This window comes from Mus caroli, chromosome 12, assembly GCF_900094665.2.
Source record: "Mus caroli chromosome 12, CAROLI_EIJ_v1.1, whole genome shotgun sequence".
Lineage (NCBI taxonomy): Eukaryota > Metazoa > Chordata > Mammalia > Rodentia > Muridae > Mus > Mus caroli.
In genome coordinates, this window is record NC_034581.1 from 105,065,588 (window position 1) to 105,079,404 (window position 13,817).

A 13,817-nucleotide genomic window follows, 5' to 3' on the forward strand; every position below is an offset into this window, starting at 1 on the left:
GTGTGTGTGTGTGTGTGTGTGTGTGTGTGTGTGTGTGTGTCCCACACCTGAGTCTGTGTAGCTTGCTGTTACTATGTAGCTTTGGCTGGACAGGAACTCTGTAGACCAGATTTGCTTTGACCTCACAGAGATCCACCTGTGTCTGCCTCACAGTGCTAGGATTAAGGTGTGTTCCACCACACCCAGCAATATTTGTTTATTTTAAGCCAAAGAGTGAATAGTAGGATAAATCTTGTGTTGTCTTAACTATGGTTTTCAAGAAAAGTAAAATTTTCCTTTTTGCTAAATAAATTCCAAGACTTTGAAGTGCGGTTCTCTAATGGTGTGGAGACATGGGCTGTTGACATGGCAGGTTCTATCATTTTAATAGTCTGCAGAACTGCAGACTAGAATTGAGCTGTGTTTCCTTTGCAGGTTTGGCTTCAGTACCAGTGTTTGTGGGATATGCAGGCAGAAAACATTTACAACAGGCTAGGGGAAGATCTCAACAAGTGGCAAGCTCTCCTGGTCCAGATAAGGAAGGCCAGAGGAACCTTTGACAATGCGGAGACCAAGAAAGACTTTGGACCGGTGGTGATAGACTACGGCAAGGTGAGCTCGGCTTGTTGTCAAAAGGCACCAGGCAGCCGTAAGGGCAGTATTGGCGTTTGGCCCTGGGTTAGAGCTTGGACGCTCCAGGAAAGAGCTGATGGCATCCTCCTGTCCACCTCTCCTACAGGTTCAGTCAAAGGTGAACTTGAAGTATGACTCCTGGCATAAGGAGGTTCTCAGCAAGTTTGGGCAGATGCTGGGCTCAAACATGACAGAATTCCACTCCCAGATCTCAAAGGTGAGAAGACTGGATGCTGCCCAGGAGCTGGGCTGCCGGTCAAGCCTGGCACCACTGTAAATCAACCCTCTCTCCAACAGTCTCGCCAAGAGCTGGAGCAGCACTCCGTTGACACAGCCAGTACCTCTGACGCGGTGACCTTCATCACCTATGTGCAGTCTCTGAAACGGAAGATCAAACAGTTTGAGAAGCAAGTAGAAGTGAGTTCTCACATGGGGCTCGTGATAAGCTCCTAATATCTTGTGTTCTGATGGAACAGAGGGACTCGACGACACCTTAAGGATCGTTTCTTTCAGAGCGGTCATCAGCTGCCATAGCCACTTGTGTGTCTTGTGTCATTAGAATGCACCGTTGAGTCCTGCTCTGGTGGCAACATGTCTGACCCCAGCATTTGGGAGGCTTGGGCAGGGGAGTTGTTAATTTGAGGCCAGATTGTTTTCATAGCAAGATTTTGTCACAAAAGAGGCTAGTGGGGAGCAGGGACCTGACTGAGTGGGTACAGGCGCCTGCTGTCGAGCCTGATGACCTGAGTCTCCCTTAAACCATGTGGTAAGGGAGAGAACTGACTTCTGTTGTCCTCTGCCCTCCACACACATGCTATCCACGCGCTTACTGTGACACAATAAGCAAACGTGGCATTGTGGGAGTCTAGGAGTCTGCACTTGAAGAGCTCTGTGTGTGATTGCTAAGCAGAGTTAGGTTTGAGTCACTGTCTCTTAAGTCTGTTACTGTCCTCAAGTACCTAGGATCTGAGGGTTCCGTTATAATTCAGGGTAAAGAGATGAAGCACAGTGCAGGGGATTCTCTATGCCCAGTTTGTGTTGGTAGAGAAACTGGCAGGCCTCTCCAGATGCACAGTGCCCTCCAACCACAACAGTCGTGAGGTAGACGATTATAGAAGGCAGGTGCTTTGATCTGTGTGTCCTTCTGTCCCAGGAGTCCTGCTTCTTGTTGAGAGGTTGGCAGCGGTTTCTCCTACTGTTATAGGAAAAGAACCAATTTATCCTTTTAACTTTCAAAGCTCTACCGCAATGGTCAGCGTCTGCTGGAAAAACAAAGGTTCCAGTTCCCGCCTTCTTGGCTTTACATTGACAACATCGAGGGTGAGTGGGGGGCCTTCAATGACATCATGCGTCGGAAGGACTCTGCCATTCAGCAACAGGTGGCAAACCTGCAAATGAAGATCGTACAGGAGGACAGAGCTGTGGAAAGCAGGACCACTGATCTGTTGACAGACTGGGAGAAGACCAAACCTGTCACAGTGAGTGTCACTTAACCCTGCCAGCCAGCAGCACAGCATGACTTCTTTCTGACAGACTCGGGAGGCCATGCCGCGGCATAGCTTTTCAGTACGGAAGATATGTCTGCCCTCCAGTAACTAAAAGGCTGTGTGGTAGCCAGTCATTTGGTTGCTTGGGTATGTGAGCGTGAGGCAGCATGGCAAGATACCACCAAAATAACAGTGAGGAGCTGGGAACAGAGCAGTAGGGACCTTACCTGGTGTGGGGGCCCTGATGTGTGTAGATTAGTAAATGTGAAAGCTATGCAGTTGTCTGTGTAGGAGGTGGTTTTAAATCTGTTTCTTTATGTCTGTGTACCATGTGCATAGAGGGCCTCTAGAGGCCCCAAGAGGGTGTCGGCTCCCTCAAAACTAGAGTCAGACAGTTGTGAGCTGCCACTTTGGTGCTAAGACTTGAATCACTGAGCTATTCCTCCAGGCCCTAGGAAGTGTTTTTAAATGAATAAAAATTAGTTTTACTTGGGGTTGGGGTGACAGCTCAGAGGTTAAGTGCACTGGCTGCTCTTCTAGAGAACCAGGGCTCAATTTCCAGAGCTCACTGCTGTGTCTAACTCCAGTCCTAGGGGCTCATACACCCTATATACATGTAGGTGAAACACCAGTGCATATGAAATAAGAATAATAAAAAAATGGTTTTCTTGTTTTTAAGGTGTTCTTGGGCATACTCAGGTTAGTATTTGATTTCCTTGAGTACAGCTCATGCTTCCCAAGGCAGCTGCTAGCTAGGCATGGTCTCTGCTTTGTCACCATCGGCTCTAGTCCCTCTGCGCCCCAGTGCTCCCTCCCTTGAGACAGTCCTGCCACTCTGTGCTCTGGCTATTTCAGGGCAATCTGCGTCCTGAGGAGGCTCTTCAGGCCCTCACCATATATGAAGGGAAGTTCGGCCGGCTGAAGGATGACAGAGAGAAATGTGCAAAAGCTAAGGAAGCATTGGAACTCACAGACACAGGCCTCCTCAGTGGCAGTGAAGAACGTGTACAGGTATGGACCCGTGAGGGCAAAGTCTGGAGAACTGGCTCTGCCAGACCCTGCCAGACCCTGCCAGACGCAAGGGTAGTTTCTCTCTTGTTTCTAATGCCTGGGCTCTTTTCATGCTCCGGGTTAACCGCCTCCCCTTCTCCATCCCAGGTGGCCTTGGAGGAGTTACAAGACCTCAAAGGGGTGTGGTCAGAGCTTTCTAAGGTCTGGGAACAAATTGATCAAATGAAGGAGCAGCCGTGGGTCTCCGTTCAGCCTCGGAAGGTATCTCCTGAAGTGGATGTCTGTGATTCTGTCTGTGTGTTAGCAGTCACAGAGAGAGCTTGGCAAGTTCCCAAGCTGTCACTTGTACCCTGTGTGTGGCTTCTGTGGTTCATAGAAACTGAAAGTTTGTAGCTCAGTAGGTAGAGTGCTTGCCCAACATGCACAAAGCCTTAGGTTCAGTCCCCAGAGCGCTGGGTGATGGAGGCAGGTGGGCTTATGTAATGTCAAGGCTAGCCTTGGATAAATTCATGACTGTGTCTTAGAAGAAAAAGTAAAAAACAGCATATGGGGTGTGTGTGTCTGTGTGTCTGGGTATGTGACTCCGTTTCCCTGTGTCTCCTGACAGCTTCGACAAAACCTAGACGGCCTCTTGAACCAGCTGAAGAACTTCCCCGCGAGGCTTCGGCAATATGCTTCCTATGAGTTTGTTCAGAGGCTGCTGAAAGGCTACATGAAGGTAGGGGACAGCCACACAGGGGGGTTGGATGTCTTCAAAAGGCACCTGCTCATGTAACTCTGTCCCTGAACAGATAAACATGTTGGTAATTGAACTGAAATCAGAAGCACTCAAAGACCGGCACTGGAAACAGCTGATGAAGAGGCTTCATGTCAACTGGGTGGTTTCTGAGCTGACGCTGGGCCAGATCTGGGACGTGGACCTTCAGAAGAACGAAGCTGTCGTCAAGGATGTGCTGCTGGTGGCACAAGGCGAGATGGCCTTGGAAGAATTTTTGAAGCAGGCAAGTGATAGGAGAGGGTATCAGGCCGTTGTATAGATCTGACCATGTAAAATGAAGCTTTGTCATCTACAGTTATCTCTGTCCCCTAATGTTTGCTGCCCCTGCAAACGTTTGAGTGTTGATTTGTACTGCTAACGGCCTCTTCCTGGTTCCGCTCAGATACGAGAAGTGTGGAACACATACGAACTAGACTTGGTCAACTATCAGAACAAATGCCGCCTCATCCGCGGCTGGGATGACCTCTTCAACAAGGTCAAGGAGCATATCAACAGTGTCTCTGCCATGAAACTCTCTCCCTATTACAAGGTAGGGCGGCAGCGCAGGGCGCTCTTCCTTATACCTCAGATGCCTAGTTATAGTTCCGTAAAGTGTGCTCCTTATTTGCCATTTTCAGTGAGCTCTGGCATATCTGACTGAAAAGGTTGGCAGTTAAGCTCTGTCCTCTTGTGTGCCCACTAGGTTTTTGAAGAAGATGCCCTGAGCTGGGAGGACAAGCTGAACCGAATCATGGCTCTCTTTGACGTGTGGATTGACGTGCAGAGGCGCTGGGTCTACTTGGAAGGCATCTTCACAGGCAGTGCGGACATCAAACATCTGCTGCCTGTGGAAACCCAGCGCTTCCAGAGGTACAGCTGCGGCGGGTCGGGCGCTGGTGGGGCTGAGGAGCCCTCTGCCGAGGCTGACCCGCTCCTCCTGCTTCTTTAGTATCAGCACGGAGTTTTTGGCTCTGATGAAAAAAGTCTCCAAGTCTCCACTTGTGATGGATGTTCTGAACATACAGGGAGTCCAGAGGTCTCTGGAAAGGTTGGCAGACCTGCTGGGGAAGATCCAGAAAGCATTGGGGGAGTACCTGGAACGGGAGCGCTCCTCTTTCCCCAGGTGAGCCTGAGACAGATCAAGTTCAGCTGTGCTGGGCTCCGTCTGTCCTCTTCCCTTTGCCTGGCGTTGCTCAGTTTGGACTTGAAGGATTTTGATGGCCGACTCACTGAGCCCTCTGCCTCTCCGTGCCCGTCTCTCACGCTGCCTGAACTCCCGGCTCTCCTTAATCCTACTAAACATCACTAAGCTCGTTCTCTCGGAAGCCGCTTGAATCCCTCCGGGGTTAGCTCTGCTCTCTCTGCCTTTCCAAAGAGTTTGCGTAGGGTGAGTGCAGCAGATGTTGTCAAAATGACTTAGGTGAACGGCATTGCGTTCTCCCACGTCTCACTGTAACGAGTCTTCCTCCAGGCCCTGGCAGATGGTGGTATGAGATCTGAGTTCAGGCCTGAGGTGTCTCTGGCAGCTGCTTCCTCCCGGACGTAGACGGTTTGCTCGGTCACCCTCTGTGTACCAGGCAGTAGCAGCTGGGTTGTTTGGATTTCAGGTTCTACTTTGTGGGTGATGAGGACTTGCTTGAAATCATTGGGAATAGCAAGAACGTGGCTAAGTTGCAGAAGCACTTCAAGAAAATGTTCGCCGGAGTTTCCAGCATCATCTTAAATGAGGATAACTCCGTGGTCCTCGGCATCTCATCCCGAGAAGGGGAGGAGGTCAGTGCAGTGCCTTTGTGGCTTAGAAACTTCCCTCACACGCGGACACCTTCATTCTTATCATGTCTTTTTATCTTCAGGTTATGTTTAAAACTCCAGTGTCCATCACTGAACACCCCAAAATCAATGAGTGGCTCACTCTGGTGGAAAAGGAGATGAGAGTCACCTTGGCTAAACTTCTGGCAGAGTCTGTTACAGAAGTGGAGATTTTTGGAAAAGCAACTTCTATTGACCCAAATACCTACATTACTTGGATTGATAAATACCAGGTAATCTTAAATAGAAGCAAGCAGCCTAAGGATCTTAGCTCTCAACAACTTTTAGATGAAGGACTTGGCTAATTGGTGGTTGGTTGGTTGGTTTCCCACCCATTGTCCCCCTGGTTTCATCCCTATCACTCGATAGAAGAGAAAGGATAGAGGGGAGGGAGAGAGAGAGATCTCTGAATCTTAATTTCTTCCCTTTTGTTTCTTTGAGCGTAACTACCAGCAAACCGCAACTGATCTCTTTAAATGACCAACAACCCCTCTTGGGGCCCTTATGTTTATATACCCTCTCAAAAGTTCCCAGAATTCCAAATGGTTTTTGGTTTTTGCTTTTTGTTTTTTTTTTTTTTTTAAGATTTATTTATTTATTATATGTAAGTACACTGTAGCTATCTTCAGACACTCCAGAAGAAGGAGTCAGACCTCGTTACAGATGGTTGTGAGCCACCATGTGGTTGCTGGGATTTGAACTCCGGATTCGGAAGAGCAGTCGGGTGCTCTTACCCACTGAGCCATCTCACCAGCCCCCCAAATGTTGTACAATCGTAGAAACTGCAACTGACACAGGCATGAGCACAAGGCAAATCATAGCCAGTTACTGCAGACAGTCCGAAGCAGCCCCACACCGCACACCTGGGATTAAAACGAAAGTACATTCCCGTAATGTTTCTGTGTTTTTAAAGAAACCAACATCCCAAAATTGTCCCTACTAATGACCCCTTGGGAACCAGGTGGTGGCACCTATTCTCAGGCTCTTGGGGAGGGGCGTGAGGGCAGTGAGATAGGAAGGACAGTTGAGTGGTGAGTTCAGAACCAGTCAAGGAGCAGTGATGCTCTGTCTCAGAAAGCAACCCTGTCTCTCTTCTTTCCTAGGCCCAGCTAGTGGTATTGTCAGCCCAGATAGCCTGGTCTGAGAACGTGGAGAATGCGCTGAGCAACGTTGGGGGAGGTGGTGATGTGGGGCCCTTGCAGTCTGTGCTGAGCAATGTGGAGGTCACACTCAACGTCTTAGCAGACTCTGTCCTCATGGAGCAGCCTCCTCTCCGGAGACGGAAACTGGAGCACTTGGTAAGCCTCCTGCCTGAGCCCCGTCTTACCTCTCAGCCCACGCAGTGAGAGGGAAAGATGCTTTAAAATGTGCCGTTTGTTTCTCTGTGTAGCCTTGGCTATCCTGCAACCCACTCTGACCCACTCTGTAAACCAGGCTGGCCTTGAACTCACAGAGATTTGCCTGCCTCTGTCTCCCAAGTGCTGGTATTAAAGACTTAAAGACATGCGCCAGCACCACCGGCCATGACCAGCTCCTTGCATCCTCTTCCCAGAGGGGTGGCTGCAGCAGGATGGGGGCACAAGGTGGGCAGCCTGTAGGGTGCACGTGACGAAGCTGCTCTGTCACATTCAGCTGCCCAGGGCTGTTACTTACGGAGGGTCTTGGCTTTTGTGTTTTCTGTAACTCTGCATCTGTGATACTGTCGCATGGATAACTTTTCCAGTGTCCCTTCTGGTGAAGTTCTGTTAGCAGTTTGGAAGGCTTGCTGCTGGTCACTGCAACTGGGCCTGAAGCCTGTGTCAACTTAACAGATAGTCTGCAGACCCAAACAGCACAATGTTGCTTTAGCTTATGGCAAATTTCTACTTCCTCAGATCACAGAGCTGGTTCACCAAAGAGACGTTACCAGGTCCTTGATCAAAAGCAAGATTGACAACGCCAAATCTTTCGAATGGCTCAGCCAGATGCGATTTTACTTTGACCCTAAGCAAACGGACGTGTTACAGCAGCTGTCCATTCAGATGGCCAATGCCAAGTTTAACTACGGCTTTGAGTACCTGGGTGTTCAAGACAAGCTGGTTCAGACGCCCCTCACTGACCGTTGCTATTTGACAATGACACAAGCTTTGGAAGCCAGGCTTGGGGGCTCCCCATTTGGTAAGTTACTTCACAGACCTGGACAGATAGAGTCATGGCAGATCTTAATTTTACACACAAACCTGATGGTTTGGATGTGTTTGTTTATGCCATGGTTTTTTTGTTTTTTGTTTTTTTTTTTTGTTTTTTCGAGACAGGGTTTCTCTATGTAGCCCTGGTTATGGCTGGCCTCGAACTCAGAAATCCGCCTGCCTCTGCCTCCCAAGTGCTGGGATTAAAGGCATGCGCCACCACACCCGGCTCTTATGCCATGGTTTTACATTCTAAAATCTTTAATTTCTTTGCATTTATTATAGCAATTTTAAAAATAAATTTTATGGCTTTTCTCAAACCAAGAACTTAGTAGGTAATGGACTTGAGTACTAAATTATTTTTCTCCCAAATAATAGGACCTGCTGGAACCGGAAAGACGGAGTCCGTCAAAGCCCTCGGCCATCAGCTGGGGCGGTTCGTCTTAGTTTTCAACTGTGACGAAACCTTTGATTTCCAGGTAAGAATTGTTTCAGATTGTCTAACGCCATCAAGCTTCCCGTCTCAGCCCCAGTGCAGACAGGCCTTCCCTGGTGCTGTCCGATCTGCAGCAGAGCCTAGCACACATTGAAGCCTGTCTGTGTCTGTATTGGAGACTGGGTTTCCTTGTATAGCCCAAGCTGGCGTAGAACTCACACTCCTATCTCAGCAGGGCTAGCAGGCACCACTGTCACCTCTAGCAGAAATTATCCTCCCTTCCCAAACCAGGGGTCAAACCCAGAATGTCAAGCGTGCTGCCGCTCTCCCAGGGTGCTAGACCTTCAGCTCTAGAAAGTAAAATACTTTTTTTTTTTTTTTTAAAGATTTATTTATTTATTATATGTAAGTACACTGTAGCTGTCCTCAGACACTCCAGAAGAGGGCGCCAGATCTCGTTACGGATGGTTGTGAGCCACCATGTGGTTGCTGGGATTCGAACTCTGGACCTTTGGAAGAGCAGTCGGGTGCTCTTACCCACTGAGCCATCTCGTCAGCCCAGTAAAATACTTTTTGAGATAATGCTTGATGTCTGTATCTGAGAACAATAAATGTTATGGAAAACGTCTTCCACGCTAACAAAGTGTTAGAACAGAAACTATAGTTTTGTCAGAAGGATTTTATTGGCATAAGATGGAAAATGCATTTCTCAGTCCATCTTTGTAGTGGTAATGTTTTTATGTAAATGAGGAATGGATAATTAAATGTCCCTTTTGGGAGGTAGATAGTATTCCCATTTTGAAGGCAGATGTTGTAGGTTTCAGAAGGATGTGACTTGCTCAGAGTTGGACAAGTCAGCACAGCTCAGACTGCAAAGATGTCTCTCCACAGGCCAGGAGCCCACAGAGGTTTTGATGGCTCTAGCTCCCAGTGAGGCCTCTCTGCTTTGTGTGTAGCTTGCTTACCTCACCCATCATCTAGCATGTGCAGAGAGGAGGAGAGCAGTGGCCGGAAGGGTGGACTCTAGCGACGACTCCTACAAGAGCCTCAGTCCTCTCTGACCAGTCTCCTTCATTTTACCTCTGTGGGGCCTGTGTCCAACCACAGTAACACTGGGGCTAGGACACGGAGGTCAGTCCATAGCAAACAATTTAAGCCTCTTTGGTTCTTTCTACCCTAGGCGATGGGACGTATCTTTGTGGGGCTTTGCCAAGTGGGCGCGTGGGGCTGCTTTGATGAGTTTAACCGCCTGGAGGAGCGGATGCTCTCAGCTGTATCCCAGCAGGTGCAGTGCATACAAGAGGCACTGCGGGAGCACTCCAACCCCAACTACGACAAGAGTAAGACTTCTGTGGGGTTTGTTTTCTTCTCTTTCTGTAACCACTGAGGAGCTGGAGGGAAATCTGATATGAGCTCATTTGCTTACTTCCATGAGCAAGCACTGAGTCCTGGTTGGAGGCGAGTGCGGGCTGGGTGATTTGGGATCAGTTTGCTTCTTGATGGTGGCAGCAGCAGTGCCAGAGCCTGTGGATCCTGGAGCAGAGCATCCTTTGCAAGACCAAGGCCACAGCACATTCCCTTCCACAAACAGACCCCACAGTGGCTCTTGGGAGGCTTTTCCTTCCAGCATCACTGAAAAGCCAGCCTCTTTAGCACCCATTTGACCTCAGTGCTCCCGCTGTGTAGTCTGTGGAGTCCTCTGTCAGCATAGGAGTAGCTGTTCTGGAAGGCTCCAGGGGTGGCCTTGCTCTCGTCACTTGACAGACACATGTGATAGAGGTAGGCTTGGTGCCAGAAGATGTCCTGGCTGTGCAGCTAGGTAGGTGAGACACTCGTCCTGTCCACACCTACTTAAGCCTTTTCTTGTTTACTTTGTTTTTCACAGATTTGCTCTGTAGCCCTGGCTGTCCTGGCACTGGCTTTGTAGACCAGGCTGGCCTTGAACTCAGAGATGTGCCTGCCTCTGCCTCCCAAGTGCTGGGTCTAAAGGCGTGCGCCACCCAATGACTTTCTTGTTTACTCTTACTCCATAGTAACAGCAACTTATGTTAGAATCTTCCAGACCTGAAGAAAAGATGAATATCAGGGCAACCCTGTAGTCTCTCACAGAGCAAATACGCACATCCTTAAGTCATTAGGCGGCTGGAGGGTTTACTTTGTAAGTTGAGCTGATGCTAAAAGGAGGTGATCCTCATGATTCTTGGTTGTGTCACTTGGATTCACTGACAGGTTTGATCCCCTGTTGCCCTGTGACATTGAGCATTGCTTGCCCAATCAGTGAGCCTCTGGTGGCTTCACAGGTGCTCTCTGTGTGCCTGACCATAGGAGTAACAGGGGTTGGCCTGGCCGGTCAGAGTAGCCCAGGTAGAGCCTCTGAGGTCGAGTGAGTGGTGTTCTGTCATCTTAGAGACTCCGAATGTTTTCAGTAAGTTTGTGTCATCTCATTTCAGCCTCAGCCCCCATTACTTGTGAGCTGCTGAACAAACAAGTCAAGGTTAGCCCAGACATGGCTATCTTCATCACCATGAACCCAGGCTATGCAGGTCGCTCAAACCTCCCTGACAACCTCAAGAAGCTCTTCCGGAGCTTGGCGATGACCAAGCCTGACCGGCAGCTGATCGCCCAGGTCATGCTGTACTCGCAGGGCTTCCGGACTGCTGAGGTCCTTGCCAACAAGATCGTCCCATTCTTCAAGTGAGTAGCTGAGAGCCAGTTCAGGCACATGTCTAGCTGATGGTTACTGTTGCTGTCCAACCCCTTGTCTCTCAGATGCCCATCTCACTCCTTCATTGTAAATGCTGTTTGCTAAAGGGCACTCTGTTTAAGAGGCTTTTCTCTTTCAGACTGTGTGATGAGCAGCTGTCGTCTCAAAGCCATTATGACTTTGGGCTTCGGGCTTTGAAGAGTGTGCTTGTAAGTGCAGGCAATGTGAAGAGGGAGAGGATCCAGAAGATAAAGAGGGAGAAAGAAGAACGGGGAGAAGCAGTCGATGAAGGAGAGATTGCTGAGAACCTGCCTGAGCAGGAGGTTTGTACAGAATGCTGTCTGGTTCCCTTTACTCTGTAGACCAGGGTCCATGGAAATTGAACCCACTATGTACTATGTAGCCTAGGCTAGCCTTGAACCTCATGGCTGTCCTCATCTTCCCAAGTATTGAGATCACAGGTACCCACCACCACACCCCGCTTACAAGTGAAAACATGCATGTTCTGAAATTCCCCTTAGAAGCCTGAGTTCTCAGTGTGATCCCCTGTCTGGGCTTCTTCCTCCCACCCCGTAGATTCTGATCCAGAGTGTCTGCGAGACAATGGTGCCCAAGCTGGTGGCAGAAGATATCCCGCTGCTCTTCAGCCTCCTGTCTGACGTGTTCCCTGGAGTCCAGTACCACCGTGGGGAGATGACAGCCCTTCGAGAAGAGCTGAAGAAAGTGTGTCAGGAGATGTACTTGACGTACGGCGACGGAGAAGAAGTTGGCGGGATGTGGGTTGAAAAGGTACTGTAATGGCTGCTCCTGCCCATCTGAGGAGACCAGTTCACCGAGGCTAGTGTGGGCATATAGCGACTTAGATCTGCCCAAGGCTTGCTTGAGTGTCCCTTTACTAACACACAGATAGGAAAACATGTCTCTTACATGTAGCACTACCTCTAAAAATGCTGACTAAAAGTATGATTGTAATGAACTGCTTATGCCTTTAAGGATTCCCAGTCCGAGAGTTAAGTCTCAGTGCACAGTCAACTGCACTTTCCTTTCTCTGCTCTGTTATTTATACCTACTACATGTGTTGCCCTGAGTACTCTATATGAAATAGTCCTTTCCATTTGATCTTTTCTCATCCTTGGAGAATCTTTGGATGTTTCCATATACAGAGAGCATAGAAGACATCGATTCCACTAGCCCAGACTGCCTCCCTGGTGTAGAAATGTCTTTGAGATATGGTTCCCACAGATTCTTGGGGTTTCCTGGCTTTAGGAATTAAGACGTTCCGTTTCTTGCTCGCTGTCACCAAAAGTACCACAGAGCCTTTCTGTCTCTTCCCTAACGGTCTCAGTGCTGATGTCTGGCCCTGCAGGTTCTCCAGCTCTATCAGATCACCCAGATTAACCATGGCCTGATGATGGTTGGGCCTTCAGGGAGTGGGAAGAGCATGGCCTGGCGGGTGCTGCTGAAGGCTCTTGAGAGGCTTGAGGGTGTGGAGGGCGTGGCCCACATAATTGACCCCAAGGCCATCAGCAAAGACCACCTCTACGGAACCTTGGATCCCAACACCAGGGAGTGGACAGACGGACTCTTCACACACGTGCTGAGAAAGTATGTTTACCCTGTTTGATGTTTGCATTTCCGGGACTGTAGGATCCAAGCGCTTGCAGTCACCCTGTTCACACAAATGACAGGATCCACTGGGAAGGGGAGCATTCCAAAGCCAGGAGTCCTGGTTTGAGTAAGCCTTGGAAATTTTTTTGTAAACTAGGATCATAGACAATGTGAGAGGTGAGCTGCAGAAACGCCAGTGGATTGTCTTTGACGGCGATGTGGACCCCGAGTGGGTGGAGAACCTGAACTCCGTGCTGGATGACAACAAGCTCCTGACGCTGCCTAATGGAGAGCGCCTTAGCCTGCCTCCCAACGTGAGTGCCCACTGTCACTGCTCCTTAACTGTGTCCCCCGCTCCACAGTCCAAGACTTCAGTTAGCCATGTCGTCTACAGCCGGGAAATGCTAAGTAGAGAATTCCAGAGTTAAGCAGCTTACAAGTTTTAGATAACTTTTATAGTCTGTTAATCAGTTACTGTGCCTGATTTGTAAGTTGAACTTCAAAAAAGGCGCGTGTGTAGGACACCTGGTGTACACAGGGCTCAGTGTGTCCAAAGTTCCAACTGTGTACTTCCAGGAGGCTTAGGGTTGTCCTAGCAGATGAGCTGCTGAGTGGCTGGCAGTTCAGTGGGGCCTGTAGGGTTGACTGGGGGAGGAGGGTATGAAGAGAAGGCAGTGTGAGAGACATGTGGGGCCTGTGGCCTTTGGATGTTTGTGTCAGCATTGCTTTTTTTGTTGTTTGTTTTTTTCCGAGACAGGGTTTCTCTGTGTAGCCCTGGCTGTCCTGGAACTCACTTTGTAGACCAGGCTGGCCTCAAACTAAGAAATCGCCTGCCTCTGCCTCCCCTTTTGCTGGGATTAAAGGCATGTGCCACCACACCCAGTTTAGCATTGTCTTAAAGTGTGAACTTCTTACCACCCCTATTGATGTTATCAGGTCCCTTTGGGGACTGACTGTCCTGTAGATTCTGACTCTGGTCTGATAGCTTGATTTTTGTTACGATAGATGACTCTGAGGTTAAGGGTTGGGATTCTGACCTTCTGCTTAGAATCTTAGCCCCACTGTTGACCAGGTGAGAGATCTGGGCAGGTGGCCTAACTCTGGATGTAAGTGGAGATAGACTGGGCTGTAGTTCAGGTGTGTGGAACGTGGGAGCAGTATTTATAGGAGAAACCTGCCCACTGAGGCTTGCCATGACAGCACCTCGTGAGGTAGCTGAGCCCCA

At 49.2% G+C, this 13,817-nt stretch overlaps 1 protein-coding gene across 1 annotated transcript in view; it reads left to right on the forward strand.

Annotated features, from left to right (window-relative positions):
• Dync1h1 (dynein cytoplasmic 1 heavy chain 1) overlaps positions 1–13,817 on the forward strand; it is a 65,787-nt gene that overhangs the window by 23,582 nt on the left and 28,388 nt on the right. The window contains exons 13-34 of the mRNA XM_021178532.1: positions 415–591; positions 719–829; positions 910–1,029; positions 1,851–2,090; positions 2,955–3,110; positions 3,258–3,371; positions 3,718–3,828; positions 3,902–4,111; positions 4,271–4,417; positions 4,571–4,737; positions 4,817–4,990; positions 5,475–5,640; positions 5,721–5,909; positions 6,780–6,974; positions 7,551–7,833; positions 8,223–8,323; positions 9,461–9,620; positions 10,731–10,974; positions 11,124–11,307; positions 11,561–11,773; positions 12,351–12,589; positions 12,750–12,906. Of these exons, the coding sequence (XP_021034191.1) occupies positions 415–591; positions 719–829; positions 910–1,029; positions 1,851–2,090; positions 2,955–3,110; positions 3,258–3,371; positions 3,718–3,828; positions 3,902–4,111; positions 4,271–4,417; positions 4,571–4,737; positions 4,817–4,990; positions 5,475–5,640; positions 5,721–5,909; positions 6,780–6,974; positions 7,551–7,833; positions 8,223–8,323; positions 9,461–9,620; positions 10,731–10,974; positions 11,124–11,307; positions 11,561–11,773; positions 12,351–12,589; positions 12,750–12,906 (3,858 nt within the window). The remainder of the gene's footprint in view (positions 1–414; positions 592–718; positions 830–909; positions 1,030–1,850; positions 2,091–2,954; positions 3,111–3,257; positions 3,372–3,717; positions 3,829–3,901; positions 4,112–4,270; positions 4,418–4,570; positions 4,738–4,816; positions 4,991–5,474; positions 5,641–5,720; positions 5,910–6,779; positions 6,975–7,550; positions 7,834–8,222; positions 8,324–9,460; positions 9,621–10,730; positions 10,975–11,123; positions 11,308–11,560; positions 11,774–12,350; positions 12,590–12,749; positions 12,907–13,817) is intronic.